The 27,406-nt window shown below is 44.4% G+C and overlaps 1 protein-coding gene across 1 annotated transcript in view; it reads right to left on the reverse strand.

Moving 5' to 3' along the window:
- The window catches only part of DNER (delta/notch like EGF repeat containing), a 346,936-nt gene that overhangs the window by 214,883 nt on the left and 104,647 nt on the right, over positions 1-27,406 (reverse strand). Inside the window, 2 exon segments of the mRNA XM_060193734.1 lie at positions 1,652-1,746; positions 7,788-8,093. Of these exon segments, the coding sequence (XP_060049717.1) occupies positions 1,652-1,746; positions 7,788-8,093 (401 nt within the window).

Consider the following 27,406-nt stretch of genomic DNA (forward strand, 5'->3'; position numbering starts at 1 on the left):
CTCTTCTTCTTTTCAAATTCCTGTCACCTGTCACCTCTTCTCATAGACCTCCCCGGGGCTTCTTGCTCCAGTGGACAGTTGCCCCTTCCCTTCCTATATACTCCCTGGGGACATTACAGTGCTCGGTGCTCAGTGCTCAATGTCCAGAGCTCAGTGCTCAGTGCCCAGAGCTTGGGCTTACAGTCAAGTGCTTGCCCACTAAGGCTTAATACATGACCGATTTCTGGAGCAAATAAAAGTGTTCAAAGTGTCTGGGACACAGGAATGGAACCCTGCCCCCTGGCTCGGTCTGGGTCTCAGTGCTCTGCAGCCCAGGAACAACTGGGAGAAGGTTCCCTAGGCCTAAAGGAAAGGACAGAACCCCCAACCCCACACAGGGATCTAAAGCCAGATCTGGAGGGCAGAGTTCCCATAGAACCCTTGGGACCGGGGTCCCCCTGCTGGCAGAACAGAAGGCCACACCTCTCTCCCTTGGGGACTTCCCCACCTCCAGGGCTGTGGGGGAGAAGAGGGTTCAAGGGATGTCCCATGACCCAACCCCACCTCCAAGCATTTCCAGGGACCCCGGTTCCAGAAGGCAAGATGGGCATAAAGAACACTGTGGAGGCAGAAGTGGATCTGTGGTGCCCACCCCAGGGAAACCGAGTCTTCTAGGACCTCCAAAGGTGCACTGGATTGTAAGGTGGGGAAGAGCAGTTCACAGCAACAGAGAAGGGGGTGCAGAGGACATCAGGCAGGTCTGAGAGGGTCTAGGGGACACACACACACACACACACACACACACACACCCCTAGTCCCTGTCCTCAGTCATGTCAAGCAGGGACCTGCCCCCAGCAGGTGTTTGTCCCCCACCCCCCACCCTGTGTCCTTTCTCCATCCCCAACAGGACTGTGGGCCGCCTATAATTCAGGGGCTTGTGTTTAAGACAAAGTAAATGCCCTCTTCTCCCGGGCTGGTTCCAGAGAAAAGACAGTACCCAATGGGAAAATCTTACCCCTGAATTGCACCAAGGACCACCCCCTCCACTTTTAAGAGGCCAGAAAGTGGGGGTGGGGCAGTGGTGCATCTGGTTGAACGCACATGTTACCATGCACAAGGACCCAGGTTCAAGCCCCCAACCCCCAACTGCAGAGGAGAAGCTTCACAAGTGGTGAAGCAGGTCTGCAGGTGTCTCTCTGTTTCCCTCCCCTCTTAATTTCTTTCTGTCTTATGAAATAAAATGCAACAGGGGGAAAATGGCCACCAGGAGTGACAGATATGTAGTGCTGGTACTAAGCCCCAGCAATAACCCTGGTTGCAATTTTAAAAAGAGAAAAACGAAAAGTGTCTTTGTTTGTTTGTTTGTCTGTTTGTTTTTAAAGAGGCCAAAAAAATGTTTGTGACGTTCAAGTCATTTCGGCAGTGCTGGGCCTGGGCAGGGGAACTGTCTGAAGACTTGGGGTTTCTTCTTTCACATCCAATTCATTCAGTCCCAGACCCCAATTCCAAGCCCTCTGGTCTGCCCAGGGCTCCCCCATCATAGTCTGTGAGAGCCGTCTCTGGTTGGGGAGTGGAGCCTCCTTGGACCATACAGTGACAGGCCAGTGCAATGGGCAGACACCCCGCACACCATCAACACAGCATCCCCTCACAAAGCCTGAGCAAGCCTTACTTGACTGAAGCATTCTGGGGCACCTCAAAGGAGACCAGACGGCCGCCCGCAGAGCTGTTGGAGCTGGCATTCCCACAGGCCACATCCGGGACCACCTAGAGAGCAGAAAAGAAAAGGATAAAGGCCCAGAAGAGGAATCACAGGGTCATAGGACAGGTCCATTTCCAGGATTCTGATGAGTCTCCAAACTGCTCTCCATGGGGGCTGGACCCATTTACATTCCCACCAGGAATCCCCCCACCTCACATCTGGGGATAGACCCAAAGGAAACCAACACGCCCATCAGAAAAGACCAATGTACATCTATGTTCCTAGTAGCAAGTTTGTAACAGCCCAAACTTGGGATCAACCCAGATGCCCAACAACAAATAATGGCTGAGAAAGTTGTGGTGTATTTACACAGAGAAATATTAGTCGGCTGTTAAGAATGATGAAGTCATCTACTTTGCCTCATCTAGGATGGAGCTTGAAGGAATTATGTCAAGTGAGTAAAAGAAAAGTATGAATACTGAATAAGCCCACTCAATGGAACTTAAACAGTGGCAGGAGGGATAGGATGATGGTTCCGCAAAAAGACTTTCATGCCTGAGGCCCCAAAGTCCCAGGATCTCTGCATTGCTCTAGTCTCTATCTATCTATCTATCTATCTATCTATCTATCTATCTATCTCTCCCCCTCCCCCTCCCCCTCCCTCTCCCTCTCTCTCACACTCATTGTATGTCTCTAATTAAATAAAAGAAAAACAATAGTATACTTTTAAAGAATAAAAACACGGACAGAAAGAGATAACACAAAGTGAAACTTGGACTGGGTGTGGCGTATTGCACCAAAGCAAAGGACTCTGGGGACTCTGAGGAAGGAGGCCTGGGAGGGGTGGAGGAAGCTTCCTGGTGCATGATGGTGCAGGGGGACCTGGGCTGGGGAGACAGTGTTCTGCAGATACCTAATGCAGAGAGATGAGAAATTGTACTCATGTGCTGTACTGTAAACCATTAGCCCCTCCCAATAAAGTGATAAAAAAGAATCTCCCCTTAGTGTGTGTGTGTGTGTGTGTGTGTGTGTATACTTTTTTTTTTTTTTGCCTTGATGTGTGGTTGATAATTCCACAAAGCAAGCTCCTGTGAGCTGCCGCCCCTCGGGTCCACTCAGTGAAGTGGGGGAGGGGACAGAGGACACAGGTGAAGCCTGACAAACTCCAAAGAACATAAGGAAGAAGCAGGGCAGGGGTAGACAGCATAATGGTTATGCAAAGAAACTTTCACGTTTCAGGCCCTGAAGGCCCAAGTTCAATCCCCCGTACCACCATAAACCACAGAGCAGAGTAGTGCTTTGGTAAAATAAATAAATAAATAAATAAATAAATAAATAACGAGGAGGAGAAGCAGCAGCAGCAATGAAGGAGCTTTCCTGAGAGCATCTCCCAGCCCCCAAGGTCGCTAAGCGGGTAGGAAGGGGTGAGGGACACTAGGCTGCCAGGGGCAAGGCTGGCACTGAGCCCTGCACTCTGCTCCGTCTAGGCGATGCCTACAAAGTGGGAGGGCCTCTGAGGGCAGGTACCAAGGGCAGCGGGAGACCTTCCTGACTGAGCAGCAGGGAGGAAGCTGAGTCAGAACAGGCCTGCTCTGTGCTGCCCTGGGGGACCGGGGAGCTGGCATCTCTTTTCCTCTCCATGGGGGCTCCTCCTTCTTTATATCCAGAGAGCAAAGAGCACCTCTGCCAATGAGGGCAGAGCCTGGGATCGAATCCACCACCTCACCCACACTAGGAATACTACCCACTGAGCTGTCTCCCTGGCTTTCCACATTATCATCATCATCATCATCATCATCATCATCATCATCTTTATTTGGATAGAGACAGCCAGATATCAGAGAGAAAGAGGGAAATAGAGAGGGAGAGAGAAACAGAGACATGTATGTAGCACTGCTTCACCATCCACGAAGCTTTCCCCCTGCAAGTGGGGGCTTGAGGCTGGAGCCCAAGTCCTTGTGCATTACGACACGTGCACTCAACCAGGTGCGCCACCACCTGGCCCCCTCCACTTTCATTTTCAAGTGGCATGTTCCCCAAAGTATCATACGGATGCGTATTTTTATTTTATTTTTTAACCAGAGCACTGCTCAGTTTATGGTGGGTGGTACACGGGATAGAACCTGGGACTCTGAAGCCTCAAGCATGAGAATCTCTTTGTATAACCACTGTGCTATCTCCCCCACCCTGATGCCAAAACAAACAAAAAAGTAACGCATGTCCCTTCATGTCCAAATTCCGTTACTTCAGCTGCTTGGGAGGTGGTACAGTGAATTAAATACTGGATTCTAAAACATAAGGTCCCATGTTGGATCCCCCACATTGCCTGTGCCAGAATGACGCTCTGGTTCTCTTAAATAAATAGATAAAGTTTTAGGCGCCTGCCTAAAAAAAGTTTGACCCTGGCCCCACCACAGAGGGAAGAAGCTCAGTACCATGGTTCTTCCAACTTGCTCTCTAAAAAACTTTTAAAAAATCAACCCAGAGGGGGTTGGGCGGTAGTGCAGCAGGTTAAGCACACATGGCATGAAGCGCAAAGACCGGCATAAGGATCCCGGTTCGAGCCCCTGGCTCCCCACCTACAGGGGAGTCGCTTCACAGATGGTAAAGCAGGTCTGCAGGTGTCTGTCTTTCTCTCCCCCTCTCTTTCTTCCTCTCCTCTCTCCATTTCTCTCTGTCCTATCCAATAACAATGATATCAATAACAACAACAATAATAATAATAACCACAACAATGATAAGACAACAAGGGCAACAAAGGGAAAAGAGTAGCCTCCAGGAGGTGCTTCTGATGAATTCACCCATTTGCCTCTCAGGCCACAGGGCCCTTATGTGCTGTAAGAGTCAAAACTCAAAGGCATTCAACAGGGGACTGAGAGATGATTCACCCAGTGGAGTGCATGGCTTAGCATGCCTGACGCATGGGGGTAAGCCCTGCTACCACACAGAAGCAACAAAGACAGTACCAGGAAGCTCTGGGCGGTCGATTAGTGCAGTGGTGTCTCTCCTCTTTATCTATCGTTCTCTTATCTCTCTGTCTCTCTGTCTTTTTGTCTCTCTCTCAGAAACAAATAATGAAAAATTGGCCAGGCAGTAACACACCCGGTTAAACACACATTTTACCATGTGCAAGGATCCGGGTTTAATCCCCTACTCCCCAACTACAGGGGGGAAGCTTCACAAGCAGTGAAGCAGGTCTGCAGATGTCTCTCTGTCCCTCTCTATCTCCCCCTGCTCTCTCAATTTTTTCTGTCCTAGCAAATAAAATAGAAAAAAGAAGCAAAAAAGAAAAAAAAATGGCCTCCAGGAGAAATGGGCTCATAGTGCCTGCACCAGTCACTCTGGTGGCCCAAAATAAACAAAATAAAATCATTTAAAAAAATAATAACAAGGGCAACAAAAGGGAATAAATAAATATAAAAACAAATAAATAAAATTGGCTGGGGGTAAGAGGTAGCACTCAGCAGTAAAAATGTACGTGTGAGTCCTAGATTCACTCCGCAGTGCCACATAAAATAAGTAAGTTCTCCTCATCACTGAATTCACTGAGAACAAGACTAAACTCCTCTGCACTGTCACCCAACACTCAGTCCTCGGGATCTTACTGCCCATAAGGCCTGGTGGCCAGATGCTGGGGCTAAAACCCACTGTGGTGATTCAAAGAGAGAATGTCAACTGGCAAAACTCAATCGACTGCTATACATTCTCCCTGGAGACTGGGAATAGCATCCTGTTTCCACAACAGCATTCCTCCACGGAGACGGGCAGCCCAGATATACTCACAAGTCTTCCTCAGACACCTCAAGCCTATTTCTTGAGCATCCTGAGAAAGATGACAGTCTGACAGGAAGACAAGGCATCTCTCTGTTACACTTACCAAATGAGAGATCACAGGTCTTTAAATAAATGGACTGAAGTGGCTGGGTGGGGAAAAACTTTCTTTAGTGACACTTCCTTGATACATGTGGAAGCAAATCTAGTTCATGCTGAAGAAGTGAGTCATACAGCAAAGAGGTATTAAAATCCCCACTTGAAAATGCGTATTTAAAAGTCAGAAATGAGGGCACATTCACACTTTCTAGTAGGCAGAAAACACTGCCCTGTCATCTGAATGTGGCCTTCATAAATCAGGTGGCAATGGGAGAGAAGTGGGTCAGCTGACTAGAACTTCCTGAAGAAACAAGAAATGTTGCCTTTCCTCCTTAGCAAGAAGAAATTTCTGGACACATACTTTGACTGGAATGAATGCTACACAGAGTTTGTCTTCTTTTTTTTTTTTTCTTTTACTTAATCTACACAACCTGGAGATTAGGTCTACCAAACCATAATTCTATATTCATGTCATACAAAAAGTGTCATAGGAGCTAGGTGGTGGCTCACCCAGTTGAGCATACCTGCTACCATGCACAAGGACCTGGGTTCAAGCCCCTGGTCCACAGCTGCAGGTCAGGGAAGCTTCACAAGCAGTGAAACAATGCTGCAGGTATCTTTCTTTTTCTTTATCTCCCTCCTCAATTTCTCTGTCCTATCAAATAAAAGAATAAAAATAATTTTAAAAGTGTGTGTGTGTGTGTGTGTGTGTGTGTATGAGTGTGTTGTAGACACAGAATGGAATTTCACTTCACCTATGTCATCTCAAACTCATGACCTAGATTTGTCTCCCAACTCTCCCAGCTAGCAAAGGTATAGTTCATGTCAGTTTTTCTGGCTTTGCTGAGAAAAACACTCAAAATGAGGCTTGATGAGTTTGGAAATGTAACATGTCAAAACCAGGCTGGGCAAGATACAGCAGACAGAATTTACCATTGCTGAAATGAGTAAAATCTGGAAAGTCTTAGGGTGTATTCTCAGAATATGTGGAGATGGATGACCCACCGCTGGCTTCTAACTCCCATAGATGGGCTGTGAGATAGAAAAACAAAAACCTAGACAATCTCTGACACAACAGTTGGGTATAATATTTCATGAAGAAAGGGAGGTCAACCATGGAGGGTCTTTTTTTTTTTTTTTATTGCCAGCTGGGTTATCACTAGGGCTTGGTGCCTGCACTAGAAATCCACTGCTATTAGTGTTCCCCCTTTTTTTCCTTTTATTTTATAGGACACAAATAAATTGTGGAGGAGAGAGGGGTAGAAAGGAAATGAGACGGAGATACCTGCAGCACTTATTCACTGCTAATGAAATTTCTCCCCTGCAGATGGGAATCAGGGACTTGAACTCAGGTCCTTAAGAACAATAACATGTGTGCTCAAATGAGTGCACCACTGCCTGCCCATGTGTTGGATTTGTAAGATGTTGCATTGAGCTATCTGCCCTAAATTCAAGATATTCTCACAGAAATGTATGTGGATATCAGTCCACAAAAGTATGTCATTTCTTTTCTTTTGTTTTTTAGTCATTTATTTACCTTAACATATTTTATTCATCTTAATGATATATATAGAGAGGGGAGAGAGAAGATACACACATACACAGAGAGAGGGAGAAGAGAAAGAGACACGAGGGCACTGCTCATCTCTGGTTTATAGTGGTGCTGGGATTGAACCTGACGCTTTGGAATGTCAGGCTTAAAAGTTCTTTTGCATAGCCATTATGCTGTCTCTCTTGCCCTATCAATCATTTTAATTTTCTCACTTACTCTCTTTGTGTATACACACAGACACACACACACAATTACCATCAACATTTTTATTTAGGGGCTGGAGAAAATAACTCACTGGTTGAGACACATGTTTTGCCATACATACAGCCCAGGTCCAGACCCTAGTGCCACATGAAAACACCATAGCACCAGAGGAAGCTCCAGCACTGTAGTGTTTCTCCCTGTCTTATTCTCTGTCTCTGCATATCTTTCTCTCTCTCTGCCTCTGAGTCAAATGGTAGGCCCAGGAACAGTGAAATGGTATATGTATGAGGTCCCAGCCTCACACACTCACTTGCACTAGCAAGAGAACTTTCCTACAGTCATGGTGAGAGTTAAGCACTGTTTTCTTCTGCCAGCAACTTATGTCTTCTTGCTGCTACCAGAACACAGAACCACTAGAGTTCTTTCAACCTTGTTGGTTCCTTACCCCTAAAACATGTAGGAGCAATCAAGCATCCTCACCTCCACTTGATCCCACTTCAACTCCACCACCTTCTGGCCTGTCTTGGGCTGCCACATGGGCAGGGTCATGGTGGCTGGGGAGCCTGGTAGGCTCACATCGGGCTCCTGGGTGGCAGAAGCTGGCTGCAGCTGCCCAGAAACTGTGGACTCGAGCCAGCCGGAGTCGGGGAGGCTGGTGACAGCCTGTTCACAGAGCGGGCCTTTGTAGCCTTCATCGCACACGCAGAGGTAGTCCTGGCTGCTGCCACCACTGCTGCTGCAGTTGCCATTGCGACAGGGGTTGCTGGTACAGGGATCCGCCAGGAGCTGAAAGGAGACCAGAAATGGATCGGTTACTCCCTGAGAAGAACCAGGAAGCCATAGAGGGGAAGTGAGCTCTGGTCAGGGCGTCTTTCCTGGGCTCTGCACACTTACTGCTGGTGCTTTGGGGTCATCCTAGCATCCACATTCATCAGGCTGGGCATGAACTTTCTGGAGCCCAAGACCCCAGACACTGCTGAGTTCAGGAACACGTGAAAGGTAGGCGTTCTCAAAGGCAATGAGGCCTATGAGGGGCACCAAGGCTAATGTTTCTGTTAGGGCCACTACAGGGACAGGAGGCCTGAACAGCAAAGAGATATACAGAATACTGTACTCTGCAACTTAAAAAGATGATATTGTGTCCTACAGGACACAATATCATCTGGAACTGGAGATGATTATAGTAGCCAAGCAAGTACGGAGGTGTGAAAAACAACTATCGAAATTTTCACTCTTATGGAATATAGAGAGTTGAAACTCACAACCTTGAAAAAAAAAGGAGGAGGAACAGAAGAAGAAAACAACAATAAACCATTAGACTTTGTTTAAACTACTGTGATTATTGCTGCTGTGGTTGGGGAGCATAGAACTTAGGTGGCATGTTCAGTGTGGAACTACACCCCTATAATCTTGCAATCTTGTTATAATCTTGTAAACCACTATTAAATCACTAATAAAAATAATAAAATGTTTCATGGCTGGGGAGATAGCATAGTGGTTATGCAAAAGACTCTTCCACCTGAGGTACTAAAGGTTTCACTAACGGTTTCAGGTTCAATCCCCAGCACCACCATAAACCAGAGCTGGAGTAGTGTTCATTGCCCCACCCTTTCTGTATCTTTCTCTATAAATCTCTCATTAAAAGAAAAATAATATGTTTAACATAAAGTACTTCTTTAGAATAAAAGAATAACAAGATATACTCAACTGAACTGAATACTGTTATTTTGTTTGTTTTTCCTCCAGGGTTATCACTGGGGCTCAGTACTTGCACAACAAATCCACCACTCCTGGAAGCCATCTTTTTTTTTTTTCTCCTTTGTTGCTGCTGCTGTTCTTGTTGAATAGGACAAATAACAATTGAGAGAGGAATGGAAGACAGAGAGGGGAAGCAGAAGATAGACACCTGCAGACCTGCTTCCCTGCTTGCAAAGTGACGCCCCCTGCAGGTGGGGAGGCAGGGCTCAAACCCAGATGCCTACGCTGGTGCTTGTGCTTTACACTATGTGCAATTAACCCAGTGGGTCACCATCCGGCCCCCTGAATACTCTTTTAAGTCTTGACCACATGAAAACAACTCTATCAGGTCTGGGAACAAAACACACACAAAAAAAAATAAATAAAAAATAAAATAAATAAAAAACCAGATGTGTCCACCCACCCCCTGCCGAGTGTGCATCCGTGACCCAGTGTCAGCACCAAGAACAGCATCAGTAAAAATAGGATATCCTGCCAGCCACTGAGTCCTTCTGCTGCCTCCCAAGGTTTTTCAAACTCTACCTTTTTCACTTCAGCTCCCCCTTCCAATAGCCCCCTGCAGGCAGTAGCCCTGTTATTATGTGTTTACACATAATAACCCTGTGGTGCTAAGCAAATGGCCAGTTTGTGCTCAGAACAAAAGCCAAAGTCCTGTTCAAGAAATGTGAGCTGTCAACAAAATCAGCCTGAAATTCCCCCTTTCTTAGGCATCTGTAGGAGCCAAAGCCAGGACTAGTGGGTGTGGTTCTAGGAAGAGGCTACAGCCCCAAGCCTCCTGATTCCATGAAGGAGCAGGTGCATGGGGACTTGAGTCGGGACCTATACTGAGTACACAAAGAACTACTGATTCAAGGGGTCAGGTGGCAGCACACCCAGTTGAGCTCAGACCTTACCGGGTGCAAGGACCTAGGTTCAAGGCTCAGGCCCCCACCTGCAGGCAGGAAGTTTTATGAGCAGTGAAGCAGTGCTGTAGATGTCTCTATCATTCCTCCCCTCTCAATTTTTGTCTAGCCTGTCAAATAAAAAGGAATAATAATGATGACAATAAAAATAATAACTGATTGTGATTCTCAGCCCAGGTCCCAGAAGAACCGGTTAATGGGGTAGACAGAAAAATAGATAGATGATAGATAGATAGATAGATAGATAGATAGATAGATAGATAGATAGATAGATATAATAGATAGATAGATAGATAGACAGATAAATAGACAGACAGGCAGACCGACAGATAGATAATAGATAGAGATAATAGATAGATAGATAGATAGATAGATAGATAGATAGATAGATAGATAGATAGATAGATATAATAGATGGATAGATAGATAATAGATAGATATAGATAATAGATGGATAGATAGATAATAGAGATAATAGATAGATAGATAGATATAGATAATAGATAGGTAGATAGATGGATAGATAGACAGATAGATAATAGATAGATAGAGATAATACATAGATAGAGACAATAGATAGATATAGATAATAGATAAATATAGATAATAGATAGATGGATAGATAGATAATAGACAGATAATAGATATAGATAATATATAGGTAGAGATAATAGATGGATAGATAGATAATAGATAGATAGATAGATAGATAGATAGATGATAGATAAAAATGAAGGAAGGGAGGAAGGAAAGGGGGAGGAAGGAAGGAAGCTGTTTGGTCTGTTGCCTCAGTGTCAAGCAGGCAGAGTCACGAGTGAGTCTTCCTTCTATGTTACAGACTTCCTGTAGGATGTTAGTTGCAGCCTCCCTACCCTGTACACAGTCTCCTGGTTCTGTGCCAAGACCCAGTCTTCGGACAATGTGAATACTGTTCCTGAGGTCAAGACCCTCCTGGACTAAAGGACTCAGTTTGATTCTTTCATTTTATTTTGTTTTGCTTACTTGTTTGTTTTGTGAAGCCAGGACCTAAGTGCTCCATCTGCCTTTTCATTCAGCTAGAGACGCACACAGAGAGAGATGCTACAGCTCTTTCCATGTGGTGATGGGGCTTGAACCTGGCCTTCATGGACGGTAAAGTATGTGCCCTGTCTGGTGAGCCACCTCTCTCCTAGTCCCGGTTTTATCGATTTATCCAAGCTCACGTAAGGGCTGGCGAGACAGCTTAGCCAAAAGAGCACCCAGCTTTGCCATGAATACAACTCAGGATCAAATCCAGGGTACTGGGGAAGAGGGAGAATCAGTGCTGTGGTATCTTTCCTTCTGCGCCTCTCTCTCTCTCTCTCTCTCTCTCTCTCTCTCTCTCTCTCTCTCTCACTATCTGAAAGGTTTGCTCTGGAGAGGGGAAGCTTGGTGATGACTAAACACTGAAATTCCAAGTGAGCTCTGTTTTTCTGTTAACAGCGCTGACAAAGCCTTATGAGGCCTATATGACCTAAGGCCTCCAACCCCTTTGCCTCCCACCCCATCTCCACTCTTTTGGCACCAAAAGCACTGGCTTCACTACTCCTCCAGCTTGCTGGCCCTACCCTGCCTCAGGGCCTTTGCACTGGATGCTCCTTCTCTCTGAATGTTCTCACTTCTTGTGACCACACCGGAGTTGTACACTGTCTCATCTCCCCCTCATCTCTCCCCATCATAAAAAAAATAAACAAATCTGACTGGGCAATGGCACATCCAATTAAGCTCCCAGATTGCCATGTGCAAGGTTCCAGATTCTAGATACCTGCAGGGGAGACGCTTCATGAGCGGTGAAGCAGATTTGCAGATGTCTCTGTCTCTCTCCCTCTTTATCTCCCCCTCCTCTCTTAATTTCTCTCTGTCCTGTTCACCAATCAAGGGGAGAAGAGATGCTGTGCCTGTGTGTTAAAGACTAGACTGTAAACCATGAACCACCAATCAAATTAATAAAACCAGGGGGAAAAAAGAACATAAGCCTGGGTAGGAGCTATGTGTGCTCACCACAGCAATGTTTAAAGTAAGAGGCAGCATTGAGCCCATTTCTGAGGGGGAGAAGGCTCTGTCCCCCTGAGACGTAAGACAGGGTTGGGGGCACAGCCTGCAGCCGTGGCTTTGGTGAAGGCAAGAGGAGTCTGGGCCAAAGGGGGCTCTCATCCCAGTGTATCAGGCCATCTTTCTCTGGCCCCAGGAACCCTCCAGGTGAGCTACCAGAGAAGCTGATCACCCCCTGGAGGTGGCACTGGGGTGCTGGTGGCTGGAACTGAAAGCTGGATGGGTCCCAAAGGCAATGGTCACTTAAACCAGACCCAGCAGTCAGGTCCCCAGCTGAGGGAAGAAAGAGATAAAGGAAAATGTGAGGGTGGGGGTATAGCATAATGGTTATGCAAAGAGACTTTCTTGCCTGAGGATCTCAAGTCCCAGGTTCAATCCCCCACACCGCCATAAGCCAGAACTGAGCAGTGTCTGGTAAAAAAAAAAAAAAAGGAAAGTTGCCTGGTAGAGGCGATGTCATGGCTGCTGTCAGACAAAGTCTGAGCAAGCCAGGACTGAACTGAAACTATTCATCCTTTTTGTGTAATGGCGGAGGTGACGTCACGTCTGTTGCCAAAGTCTGAACAGACTGGAACCTACTGCAGAATGGGAACTTCTAGAGTAAACCAAAGCTATTTGTTTTTAATTACATTGATAATTTGAGGACTTATTGGCTATATTGCAAATACACAAATATTACCTGGGGACTATAGAAAGAGATCCCCAGGGGAAGTACACAGTGGCAACAATTATGGCAGTGAGTGTGATAAGACTAAAAATGGCTTAGGAGCAGAAGCTGCTGTACCCATTGGGAGGCTTTCAGAAAAAGAGCTACTTCTCAGCACTACAGCTTCTCAATTAGCTGGACTCAGACCAAAAGCTTAAAGCATGAGGGGCAGACTGTGATCTCCATCTAAATATAAAGAGGCCCTACTGCTTACCCTCACCCACAACCCCCCTGCTTCCACTTACAGGCATCCATGATGAGTATTAGGTTGTGTAGTTAAATAGCTAAGGTTAGGATGTATGGGTAGAAGTAAGTCAACTTTCATTAGCTAAAAGTCAGTGAACTTTCGCATATGTAAAGGCTAACCAGAAGAGGGCCCCCATGGTGTGTGCTTACTTTACAGCAAAAGATTTCTTTAGGTGGACAGCCTACTATGATCTAGTTAGACTCACCCAAGAATGGGTTAAGAAGAAAAGCTATTAGATTTAGCTCCAGAGAAAAATGTTTATTTATATAGGAGGTCAGAACAGGGAGATGGTCAAAACACAGATAGTCATTTCAAAGGAACTTTCAAGGAAAAATTTAGACTACTCCAGACCAAGGAAAGTTTCAAGGGTAGATTTAGACTACCCCAGACCCAAGAAACTTTCAAGGGAAAATTTAGACTACCCCAGACCCAGGAAACTTTCAAGGGAAAATTTAGACTACCCCAAACCCAAGAAACTTTCAAGGGGAGATTTAGACTACCCCAGACCCAGGAAACTTTCAAGGGGAGATCAGGATGCCCCAGACCTATGGAACTTTCTAAGGAAAACATACCTATAATTATAATAATGTTTTTTAAGGTTACTGCTGATGTTAATGAAAACAATTATACATGATGTCATCTGTATTCTTGATGTGAATGAAAATAATCTTACATAATGTCAGCTACATCCAGACAGAAAGTGTTTAAATAATAAACCTCTGCAGACAGAGGGCAGAGACGCCTCTCTCCTGCACTTGAAGCAGCTGATGTGTCTCTCACGTCATTCATCTCGCCCTCCCCCACTCCTTCAGGGACTAGTAATTACTTTCTCGCTGGGGCCGGCTCCAGCAGATGCCATTGCTTCACAGATTAAAGAAATGCAGACAACAAGGGCAACAAAAGGGAATAAATAAATAAATAAATAAATAAATAAATAATTTTTTAAAAAGAAATGCAGGACTGAACAAAGAATGACTGACAGAGGGACCCAAACCCCAAAAAAGAACGAAAAGAGCCACTAAAATTAAACTGTGGAGGGCTGGGCAGTAGCACACCGGGTTAGGCGCACATGAAGCACAAGGACCAGCGTAAGGATCCCGGTTCGAGCCCCCAGCTCCCCACCTGCGGGGGGGGGGGGTCACTTCACAAGCGGTGATGCAGGTCTGCAGGTGTCTATCTTTCTCTCCCCCTCTCTGTCTTCCCCTCCTCTCTTGATTTCTCTCTGTCCTATCCAATAAAAAAAAAAAAAAAAAAGGGAAAAAATGGCTGTCAGGAGCAGTGGATTCACTGTGTGGACACCAAGCTACAGCAAAAGAACTGGAGGCAAAAAAAAAAATAAATAACTGCTGGTAGTAGAGATTTCTAGAGGGACTTAAAACAATGCATGAGGCATGAGGCTTAGGGCTTGGGGCTTGGGGCTTGGGGCTTGGGGCTTGGGGCTTGGGGCTTGGGTAGTGGTGGAACTTGTTAGGCACATACCACCCACAAGGATTGGAGTTCAAGTCCTCAGCCCCCACCTGCTGAGTGAGTCCCCATGGGGGGGAGCCTCATGAGCAGTGAAGCAGTGCTGCAGATATCTACCTGTCTCTATTTCCATCTCTATCTCTGTCTCCTCATTCCCCTCTCAGTTTCCCTCTGTCCTATCAAATAAAAAAGGGGGAAGTGCCTGCCTAGAGTTCTGGATTCATCGTGCAGGCACTGAGCCCCTACAGTAACCCTGATGGCAATAAAAAGAATTAAATGCAATTAGAGAGATAGGAGAATGCATAGTGTAATGGTATTCAGACACACACCTGCCAGCCAGGAATGCAAAGCAAGGTGATTATTGCACATCGAAGCTGAAGCTACGGGCTCCTCCTCAGTAACAATGACTCTACGTTTATGCAAGCTGGGGTGATATGTCAGCTGCTCCCCACACAAAGGCATCTATCTGCCTTACATTCTCTAGCACCTCAAACTCTTCTCATTTTGCTATTTAATCACACAGCGGCAAGTCTAAAATCAAAAACAGTCATTAACCTTTAAGCAAAATCCCAGCATCATGTCTATTTATTCTATATCTTGCTTTCTTGGACAAGCCTTCCTGAGTTCTTGTTAAAGTTTGTTGGTGTAATTTTACCTCTCAGGAGAGCAGTCCTGGTGTAGAGGTCACGGCTGATCTTGGCTCCCGTTTAACTAGAGCTCTAAGTAGGAAGACATCAAACTGCCAAAATGCATAAAGAGGTAAAGAATAGTAATTACTTGACCTGTCGTTAGAGGTGCTCAAAATATAACAGGCAATATTTTCTTGGCTCTCATTTCTAGTTTTCAGTGATGGGGGGGGATGGTAGTGACCTTTGAATCTTGGCTGTAAGAAAGAAGAACGTGAAGGGGCCGACAGTGTCACACTCGATGGAGCGCACACATTACCAAGCGCAAAGACCCAGGTTTGAGCCCCGCTCCCCACCTGCGGGGGATAAGGGGGAACACTTCACGAGTGACAAAGCAGGTCTGAAGCAGGTGTTTCTCCTTCTCTCACCCTCTCAGTCTTTCCCTCTTTTCTCAATTTCTTTCTGTCCTATCAAGTAAGAAAGAAAGAAAGAAAGAAAGAAAGAAAGGAAGGAGAAAGAAAGAAAGGAGGAAAGAAAGAAAAGAGAAAAAGAAATAAAGAAAGGAAAGAGAGAAAGAAAGAAAGCGAGGGAGGGAGGAAAGAGGGAGGGAGGAATGGAGGGGGGAGGAAGGAAGGAAAGATGGAAGGAAGAAAAAAAGAAGACAGAAAGAAGAAAATGGCAACCAGAAGCAGTGGATTTGGAGTGCTGGCACCAAACTCCAGTGGTAACCATGGTGGCAACAATAAATAAATAAATAAATAAACAAGTAAATAAATAAATAAGTGAGCTTCTTCCCTGTGTCCTTGGCAATCCCAGTGTTCCCTGCAGCACACAACAGAGGAAGAAAGGCAAACTGAAAACAGGTAGAGAAGGGTCAGGGAGACACACAGAAGCAGCTCCCAGGTCTTTTGGGTAAGAAGTTTCAGGTTCAATTCATATCACCGACAACAGCTCAAGCTGATCAGGGCACTGGCTTAAAAAAGGGGGTGTTGTGGAGTGGGGTTGGGGTGAAAGTATAAACAGGCCTATCTTGAGGATACTGAGATACCAAGTGACAGCCAATGGGGCTGCCACAAAACAGAGGCTGTGAACACCACCCACCACTGGACCAGAGAGAGAACCATGCAACCATCACCTCAATGGACCCTTCCACACTAGCTTGGGACAGTGGGTTTTGTTCCTGCTCCCCACAGCTGATCAGTGACTCATGTGACCTGTACAAAGCCCCAGCAGGAGCACCTAGAATTTATGTTCCGGGGGAGTCGGGCGGTAGCACAGCGGGTTAAGCGCACATGGTGCGAAGCGCAAGGACTGGCCTAAGGATCCCAGTTCAAGCACCCGGCTCCCCACCTGCAGGGGAGTCACTTCACAAGCAGTGAAGCAGGTCTGCAGGTGTCTATCTTTCTCTCCCCCTCTCTGTCTTCCCCTCCTCTCTCCATTTCTCTCTGTTCTACCTGACAACGATGACATCAATAACAACAACAATAAAAGAACAAGGGCAACAAAAAGGGAAAATAAATATTTAAAAAAATTATGTGCCAGGGAGGGATGCCAGAGAAGGAGTCAGGAGGATGAATAGCCATTCCTAACTCTGTGAATTTGCAGTCCCGTAGAAAGTCCAGGTGCATTATATGGGATCTGCCCAAGATCCTTGTTGAAAATTGATGCCAGGGACCAGAGTGATAGTTCACAGGGTAGGAGGCATGTCTTGTTATGCATGAGGCCCAGGATCAAGGCTTGGTGCTACGTAGGAGGATAATAGCACTAGAGACAGAACTAGGGCCATGGTGTCTCTGTCTCTCTATCGGGATGAAAAAAAGCAGCCAGAAATTGAGAGGGAAAAGGGTGATAGAAAGGGGGAGAGAGAGAGAGAGATGCCTGCAGTACTCCTTCACTGCTCGCAATGCTTGCCCCCTGCAGGTGGGGACCAGGGGCTTGAGCATTATAACATGTGCATCTAACCAGGTGCGCCAACACCTGGCCCCTCCACCATCTTTCTTTCACTGGAAAACCAAGGAAATTCTCTCCCTACCCTCTACCCCAGCAACGGATGTGAGTCATGTCTGGTCTACTGCAGAGGCAAAACACAAGGGTGGGTAGGACCCCAGAGGAGGATGAGTTCAAGAGAGTCACACAAACCAAGGGGTCTTGAAATAGCAGGAAAGTGAGTGTCCATGTCTGTCTGGCATGCAGGTAGTTCAATGGCAGAATCCATGCCTGGCATGTAGGAGGTTTGGGTTCAATTCTGGCGCAGCATCAAGTGAGGACCACTGCCCTGGTGTCTCTTTCTCTCACTCTCTCTTGCAATAGAAGACTCTGAATCTGGAGTTTATGGCTTCAGTAAAAAACAATGAGCTGTTGTCACCTTGCTGTACTGACAAAGTAGAGGAAGCCTCAGATTTTACTCCTGTTTTATGAATGGTCTTAGACAAAGTACAGAAGTTTCCTGGAACTTTAGTTCCCTGAGCTGGAAAATTCACGGATGGGAATAGAGCGATCGATGTCCTTTCAGCTCAAAACATTCTCTCTGTGTGTCCACAGTAGGAGTCACACTGCTTAGAAACACCATTTTGGGGGGCTAGGCAGTAGTGCACATGGGTAAGTGCACATATTACCATACACAAGGACCCAGGTTCAAGCCCCTAGTACATCACTTCACTTCAGGAGTGGCGAAGCAGGACTTCAGGTGTCTCTTTGCCTCTCCCTATCTCCCTCTCCCTCTCCCTCTCCCTCTCCCTCTCAATTTCTCTCTGTTCTAGCAAATAAAATAAAGTTTAAAACAGAATTAATAGGGGGTCAGGCGGTAGCACAGTGGGTTAAGCACATGTGGCGCAAAGCACAAGGACCAGCGTAGGGATCCCAGTTCAAGCCCCCGGCTCCCCACCTGCAGGGGAGTCGCTTCACAGACGGTGATGCAGGTCAGCAGGTGTCTATCTTTCTATCCCCCCCTGTCTTCCCCTCCTCTCTCCATTTCTCTCTGTCCTATCCAACAACAACAACATCATCAACAATAACAATAATAACCACAACAAGGCTACAACAACAAGGGCAACAAAAGGGGGGAAAATGGCCTCCAGGAGCAGTGGATTCATAGTGTAGGCACTGAGCCCCAGCAATAACCCTGAAGGCAAAAAAAAAAAAAAAATGAAAAGAAAAGTAAGAAATTTCATCTTCATGCTGAGAGGCAGATAAAGATTGTTAGGGTCCAATTGTCACAGTGCTTTTGTCTTTAAGGAAAAAAAAAGAATTTTCTCACATTGTACAATAAAGATCTCAACTATGTTCTCTCACCAACTGCTTTCCCACAAGGAGTGAAGATGTGAGGAAAATCACTCCAGTGCTTCTGCCACTCGTGGATTCTGCCAAGAAATGAATCTCAGGAGTTTTTGTCTCCAAATCTATGTAATCCAAATGCTTGTTCATTTGACTGAGTCAAGAACAGCAGATCTGAGTGAGGTACACAGGTCGTGTTTGTGTATTCCTGTGCTAAATCTAGACTTGAAAAATTATTCCTAGACTCACCTGGCCATTCCACACCACACCACCCCCAAATTCTGAGTCAGCTCTATTTAGCCTGTCGTGGTTTTAGCATGTGGGTTAAGTCACACTTGTATCTAGGCTACAGGGAAATTACATGTAAAATTCCAACTCTGGGCTGTGAAACAAACCCACTAAAAATAAACTCATGGTGGCAGGGGAGTAGCACAGCAAAAGAGTGAAAAAAATGAGTAGGCATGAGGTCTGGAGTTCAAGTCCCAGCAACAAATATGCCAGACGAGAATATTCTGGTTCTCTCTCTTTCTCCTTCATTAATAAATTAAACCTTTAAAAATAAAATTTTAAAAGTTAGATGGCAGGTTTTTAAAAACACACACATTTTTGGTGGGGGTTTTAATATATGCATTTTTATTTTATTTTAATGAGAGAGAAGAGAAAGAGAGAGAGAGAAACCAGGACACTGTTCCACTCTGAACCAGGAACCTAGGACCCTCAGGCATTAAAGCCTTTTGCATCATCACCATGCTGTCTCCCCAGCTCAAACATACACATTTTTAATAAATAAACTAGTGGCCAGGATCCTGGTCCCCACCTACCTGCAGGAGGGGAAGCTTTACAAGTGGTAAAGCAGAGCTGCAAGTGTCTCTCTGCCTCTTTCCCTCTCTATCTCCTTCTTCCTTCTTAATTTATCTTTGGCCCATCAAATAATAATCATATCCAATAATAACAAATTAACATTAAAATTAAATAAATAATAAACTAACACCCAGGATGATCTCAATAGGTAGAGCCAAAGACTTGCGTCTGTGAGGCCCTGGGTTTGATTTCTGGACACCACATGTTTTTTGGTTTATCCCTTTCTAATAAAATAAATAAAACTTGAACCTCTGGCTCCCCACCTGCAGGGGGGTTCGCTTCACAAGCGGTGAAGCAGGTCTGCAGGTGCCTATCTTTCCCCTCTCTGTCTTCCCCTCCTCTCTCCATTTCTCTCTGTCCTATCCAGCAATAATGACTGCAATAATAATAACAATAATAATAACAACAACAACGATAAACAACAAGGGCAACAAAAGGGAAAAAATAGCCTCCAAGAGCAGTGGATTCATAGTGCAGGCACCGAGACCCAGCAATAACCCTGAAGACAAAAATAAGTAAATAAATAAATAAAACTTAAAAGTCAAAATAAATTACTACATATCTTTTTTCTTTTGAAAATATTTTTAATTCATAAAATTGTTTATTTTTTATCATATCCTAATTTCTTCCTTTTTAAAAAAAAATTTTTATTACTATGTTGTTGTTGTTTTTTTACCAGTGCACTACTCAGCTCTGCTTTATGATGGTGCAGGGGATTGAACCTGTGACTTTGGTGCCTCAAGCATGAGAGTCTCTCTGCACAGCCACTATGCTATCTGCCCCCACCCCACATCCTAATTTCTACTTGTTGCTTGTATACAGATGACCTGTATAATTTATATTCATCTATCATTTTCATTCTCCTTTTCAAATTTTATTTTATTTTATTTTATTTATTTTATAGGACAGAGGAATTGAGAGGGAAAGGAAGACAGATAAAGGGAGAGACCAGCATTACTGCTTCACCACTTGTAATTTTCTCACCTGCAGGGTGTATCAGGGTTTGAACTCTGATCCTTCCGCCATGGTAGCAGGTACAGTTAACCAAATGCATCACCACTGGCCCCCTCACTACTTTCAAATAGTATCTCGATAAAACATGCTAATTTTAGAAACTGCCTTGAGGTTTGCTGCAGCCTGGTCCACACACAGAGTTCACAGTCACACTGGGGTCTCTTTAAGCTCTGCTCAGCACCAGACACGTCCGCAATGAGATGACTGCTCTTTCGAAACCCTTAGTTCCAGGTTTCCCTAATCAATAACATTCTATAGACTAGCATTCAAATGCATTTCCTGGCTCTGGCTCCGGCAGCCCCAGATTCAAGTGAAGCATTTATTTTATTTTATTATCTTTTCCTTGTGTCAAAGCACAGCTTCTTGAGTCAGAAATTTAGAAGGCAACACCAGCACCTCCATGCTTGTTTCATCTCTTATCAGAGACAGAAGGCATTTTAGCAGAGTCTTTTGTACAGGGCAACAATGACATAATACAGGAAATGTGTCAATTTCTACCTCTCTGTCCACCCAGGGAGCACAGCCTGTAGTCAGCCAGGAATAAAGGTGCTGTGAGACCACAGGAGCAGCTCAGCTGAGGCAAGAAAAGCACCTGACGCCCTCAGCATCCAGCCAGATAAAAGGCTTTCAGCTATAACAGACTAGAAGGGAACTTCTCCTCTGCCTCCTCCTCCTCCTCTGCCTCCTTCTTTACTCTTCAGTTTTTTTTTTTTACTTGTGTTTAATAGTGGATTACAAGATTATAAGATTACAGAGTCTACTTCTAACTGTACTCACCACCAAAGATGTCCCTACCCTCCCAGCTCCCAGAGATAACTACCAGAGTTCTCACAAAGACATATAAACTGGCGGCCAGGTGATGGCACACCTTGTTGGGTGCACATGCTACAATGCACAAGGACCCAGGTTCAGGTCCATGTCCCCGCCTGCAGGGAGATAGCTTCATAAGTGGTGAAGCAGGGCTGTAGGTGTCTCTATCTTTCCATCTCCTCTTCCCCTCTCAATTTCTAGGTCTCTATCTGAATAAATAAATAAAATGTTTTCCAGAAAGATTGAGAAACTATTTGCTTCTGTTTTGTTTCTTTTCTTTTTTCTTTCCCCAAGTTCATGTGTATCTGTTCTCTAGATTCCACAAAGAAGCGAGCCCACCCCCTAGTTGTTAGAAGACAGCGTCTTGAATCTGATAAAGAGCTTCTAACTGGTGAGACAGGGGTGGAGGGGGGAGAGCGGTGGTGCAGCCAGTAGACTGCACAGGATACCGAGCACAAGGACCTTTTACTGGGGTGCCTGTAAAGAGGAAGGAGGGGGAAAGTGGGGCACCTGACTGAGGAAAGTCTTTTGTCTCCAGCTGCACCTAGTTGGTCCCTGAACTGCCCTGTTGTGGGTTCTTCTCTCTATGGGCACATAAACTCCCTCTGCTCTCTTTCCAGCTCATTTCTGACTTTAAGTGAAAAACAGCTGCTCTCATTTTAATATCCATCTGCTTCCTGAAGTGAGGACAAGAAGCAGTGGCTCTGCACATATATCTAAAGCCTTCCTGTTGTCCAACCTCATTAGCCTGGAGGTCAGCCTTCGGGAATCCATGGGCTCCCTACCTTCAGCTTCAGCCAGGGAAAAAGCTTAAAGGGGGAAAAAGAGAACCCAAGCCACCCAATGAGCAGGCTCTGAGTATCCACCAGCAATTGTGTCTGTCTGTTTGTTTGTTTGTTTGTTCCTACTCAACAAAAGGCAAACAACCCCACCCCAGCTCCTCCACCCCACATACACGCTCAGGTTAGTTATCTCTGCAGAGATGGCAAAAAGGTCTCTGACCTGACTAGTCCCATCTACTAAACAGTCATGGTCTTTTCCAGAGAAAAGCTGAAAGGACCTTTCAAATTAAGAAAGACAAAAGAAGGAAAAGGATAAAGGAAGGAAGTCAAGCCAGAGCTAGGAACAGCCACCATGGAATTTCCCCAGTAAACAGCCTTGAGTTGGATGCTCAGAACAAAGGATTGCCAATAACAAAAGACTGGACGGTCTGTAGCCTGGGAACCAGGACAGGGAGGGGTGGGGTCAAAGACAAAAGACTCCCTAGTCTTGTAGCCCTGTTGACATGGAACCAGGAAGCCAAAGAGAGAACCTTGTCTGCAGGGCAATGGCTTTGAAGGCACAAAGCGATGGTGTCCACCACAGCAAGCTAACCCTTCCATCAGTGGAGAGCTGACAGATGACACCAAAGCCCAGAGACACAGCACAACAGAGGAACTGGCTTTGAAGATAGTCTATAACACAAGCCACTGAGTTATCTCTTTCAAACAGAATTAAAAAGCAATAATATGTCCCAGCTAATTCTAGGTAGTCAGCCAAAAACTATAAGAATATAAATGCAAAGATGTCTATAGCCCATGTACATTGTAGCAATATATACAAAGGCAAGATCTAAGTACAGCCTAAAGGTTCACTGATGGATGAAGACATGTCTACATGATCTATATAGTCATAGGTCTCAATATTTCAGTCAACCATGAAACCAGTGTATCTAGGACATTTGTCCCAACAAATTTTACCATGTCACCTAGATGCCCAATAGGTTATACCACCTGGGTTTAAGTTATTCCATCCTATGACTTTCACACAACAAAATAACCCAACAGTTCATTTCTCAGAATGCATTCCCATCATTAAGGGATGCACAACTCAACACAATGTGATACTTACTCTGCCACTATGGAAGGAAGGAGATGCTGCCACTTGATTAAACCCTGCAATTATCGTGCTATGTGCGATAAGTCAGACAAAGAAGGACAAACACCATGGGATTTCAGAGTCATGGGGGGGGTGAGGTAAATAAAACAAAAACAAACACAGAATATAAGAGCGAAATGGTGGTTCTTGGGAGGGAGGGGCAAGGAGGCTAATAAACCAGGTAAATGGGGTCTGTTGTGTGGTGGAGGATGGAAACTTGAGGCGCTCCAGTGGCGTAATCGGTTAGCGTGACAGATCAAAGCAGTGAGTAGACCCTTCTCCAGCTAAACCCATCAACCAATATTTAGATAAAATAGAAAATGCCACAACAACAATAAAATAGCAAGGGCAATAAAAGGGAATAAATAAATAAATTTTTTAAATATTTTTAAGGAATTTTAAACTTTACTCGGGAAAACTGAGAGCACCCACATGTTTGGAGTACATGTGGTCAGTGACAGAGAAAGAGAGTCTGAGAGCTTTTTATTCACACGTTGGCAGGCCCACCTTAGCAGAGAGCCAAACCATTCCCATAACACCAGTTCATATGAATTTGTAAGCCCTGCTTTACTTCCTAAGTCACACACATACACCTGTTGCCACTCCTATTTTCCCATGTAACATTTATTTCCTTCCCCAATGATATGGAAAACCTGTGTGCCTAGGGAGCATGTGTTTTCGCATGGTCCAGCAGTGTCTCTGTTCCCCCAGGTACTTCCTGTTAATTTCTTTGCCTCAATAGTGGTGGTGGTGGTGGTGGTGGTGGTAGTATTTTGCCACCAGAGTTTTGTGGGGGTTTTGCTCCTCCTTCATGATTCATCATTCCTGCTAGACTCTTTTTCTTTTTACTTTCATTCTTCCAAATAGAAACAGATCAGAGAGAATCAGAGCAGAAGAAAGAGAAACACCAGAGCACTGCTCCATCATTTGTGAAGCTTCCCCTGTGCAAGGAGCTCCCATGTGGTTCCACAAGCTCAAACCCAAGTCCTCCTGAATGGTGAAAAGTGTGCTCTAACCAGACAATCAATCTTCCAGCCTAGAATTAACTTTAAAAAAAAAAAAAAACTTTATTTGGGTGTGGAGTGGTTGGTAGTTTACAGTACAGTGTAGCCTTGACTTTTTATTTACTTTTTTATTTAATTATTTATAAACTAAAGAAATAGAAAATATTGACAAGACCATAGGATAAGAGAGGCACAGTTGCACACATTTCCCACCACCAGGGTTCTGTATCCCATCCCCTCCATTGGAAGCTTTCCTATTCTTTATCTCTCTGGGAGCATGGACCCAGAATCATTATGTGTTGCAGAAGGTGAAAACTTGACTTTTAGTGGTGAGGATATTGTAGTAGATAGAGATGTTAAATTAGAACACTCTCCTCTAAAACTTAAATGATGTTATCAACTAATGTCACATCTGTAAAACAAATCTTAGACACAAATATTTTTGCATTGCTAGTTAAGGCATAAAATTAGAAGGGCAGAATAAAACCCACTAGAAAAATTGTCAGTGAAGCATAACCATGTGCTTTTAATGGCTTTTTTTTCCAGTAAACTAATTTTTTTAGCACAGAGAATCCTCTCAACTGTTGCAGGATGTTGATGAAAGTAATTTCATTTAATAGTGTTCGCCAACTCAGACTGTGTGAATTAAAACAGTATATAAAGATCACAGACTCTGTGAGTCTTCTCACATGTATAAATAGCATAGGCACACCGAAAATAATTTTATTGATGAAAATTTCATGATGTGGGTGTTTATTAAGACAGATCAAAGCAGTGAGTAGACCCTTCTCCAGCTAAACCCATCAACCAATATTTAGATAAAATAGAAAATGCCACAACAACAATAAAACAGCAAGGGCAACAAAAGGGAATAAATAAATAAATATTTTTTAAATAATAAAAATAGAAAATGCCTTCATCCAAAGGTGAGCCTTTAAAGGGAATGGGTGAGCAAAAAAGGAATCCTCTAATTGAAGAAACAGTAAGAGGAGAAAATTCATACCAGACACAATGGCAGATTATAGACACAGAAACAAAGTCTAAGGACTGGAGATTGGGGTTTTAAGCATCACCTGAGAAGAGGAACTACAGTTTTGAGCTCAGGAGTAGAGGGAAAGTATCATTTTGAGCCCAGGGTCCAGGGTGAGCTATAACTGAGTCCACACATAAATACCCTTAGAGCCACCTTTTTTGCACAGGGGAAGCTTTGCACTGTCAGTTAATTTCTTTGCCTCAACGGTGGTGGTGGTGGTAGTGGTGGTAGTGGTGGTAGTGGTGGTAGTGGTGGTAGTTGTGGTGGTTACTGACAGCTAGGATCTCAGAGGACTGACAGTAAGAACAGCACAGTTCATGGTGTGTTCCATGTGGAGACTCATTTCATCTTTATGATAGTCCTAGGCAATAAGCACTATTAGCAGCATCTTTTCTCTGAGTTTCTGAGAATTCAAGTAATTTATGCATGGTTGTTGGTAATAATAAATGAGATTACCAATCCAAGCAGAAAGATCTAATCCCAAGTAAAATGCTATGTTTCTTTTTTTTTTTCCTTCAAAAGTATCAAATTGATCCAAAAACTATACTAGAGCAATGGGGGAAAAACCAAGAATTCCCAAGATATCTTAAGGGAAAATAAGGACATAGGATCTAGATAGCCAACCGCATCATAAAGCTGTGATTATTATGATAGTTTAGTATGTGTATCATAGCTAATTGACTGGTGTATCAAGGAAGAGTGCACCATGAATGAAACTTGGCATACAGAAGAGGAAAACATCACAATTAGTCTGGAAATGATCAACTATTTAATAAACTGTACTTAAATAACTGCTGATGCCTGCAGTGAAAAATAAATACATAGCCATGCCTACAAACCGATGAAATCCACACAATTTTCCTATAGAACATCAAAAATACAATCTCAAGACTTTTTATTATCAGGAGTCCGATACGGATCACAAGACGTATCTGGCCTGTTGCCTTATTTTTGTAAATTAAGTTTTATTGAGATAAAAACACAGCCATTGGTTTATATATTGAACATAGTTGCTTCCACTGAGCTGGGGAGCTGAAACAGAAAAGGTGTGGGCAGCAAAGCCTAAAATATTTACACTGTGGTTCTCTGTAGGAAAAGTCTGCTGATTCCTTCTCTAGATAAAAAGACAGGATAATTGCCTTTGTGACATCAAGGTGGGGAAGGATCTCTGGAGTAAGACTCATAAAATAGAAGATGAGGGACTCAGGCGGTAGCGCAGTGGGTTAAGCACACGTGGCGCAAAGCACAAGGACTGGTGTAAGGATCCCGGTTTGAGCCCCAGCTCCCCACCTGCAGGGGAGTCACTTCACAGGCAGTGAAGCAGGTCTGCAGGTGTCTATCTTTCTCTTTCCCTCTCTGTCTTCCCCTCCTCTCTCCATTTCTCTCTGTCCTACCCAACAATGATGACATCAATAACAGTAACAATAATAACTACAATAATAAAACAACAAGGGCAACAAAAGGGAAAATAAATAAATAAATATTTTAAAAAACAAGATCAACATATTACACTGCATGAAAATGTAGCTGAATGAACTTGAGTTGCATCTGACAGCTTCGCACAAATCACTGCAGTGAGCAGAAAAGCAGAGCAAGTTGTAGAAAGGCAGGCTTATGACTACCCTTCTACATTCTATACTTTTGTCGAGGAAAGCTTGTATCCCTCGTCAGAATAACCTAGACACTGGAAAAAAAAAAGGGGGGGAAAGGAATAGGATCCAGCAGGAGGACAGGAGAGGATAGGGCTGCAGGATTTCAACTGTGTCCAACTATTTTGTAAAGAAAAAGAAAAGTCTGAAGCAAACATAACAGAATGGGATGTACAGAATCTCTATGGGAGATGCTAACTGTGTTATTCTCCCTGCTTTTCAGTATGTCTGAAATAAGCTACTGTCCTTGTCATTGCTCTGGAAAAGACTGTAACCCCACACCTTTAACAGTCTGGGAGACAAGAATGATCTTTATATTTAATAAATAAACTTAGCAGCAGAGCGCAGATGTGTCCTCCCAAGGAACCAACATGCCAGAGTGATGCTCTGGCTCTCTCTCTTTCTTTTTGACTTTGATAAATACACAGACATATGTTTCTAAAAGTGGAAAAAAAAATCTGAAGAAGACAGATCTTTGAGATCATGCAGGAATTATATTAGATTGGAACCTCAGTGTTTCAAGTCAATAACTTTGACTGGAACACAACCACAGTCACTCATGTGACTTAGTATTTGGTGATGTCTGCCTTATGTCAGCAGAAAGGAGTCATCAAGACAGGAACAAGGCCTCCCAAAGCCAAAAGTTACTTAGTTTTTCACTTTGCGTTTGTCTCTGTGTTGTGTGATTTTAGCCAGAAGGACGCTAGTCAGTTTAGTCAGGAGTCTCCCGTCTCCACACCAGCATCCAATCAGGTCCCTTGTCTT

The sequence above is a fragment of the Erinaceus europaeus genome, chromosome 7 (genome assembly GCF_950295315.1).
Source record: "Erinaceus europaeus chromosome 7, mEriEur2.1, whole genome shotgun sequence".
Taxonomy (NCBI): domain Eukaryota; kingdom Metazoa; phylum Chordata; class Mammalia; order Eulipotyphla; family Erinaceidae; genus Erinaceus; species Erinaceus europaeus.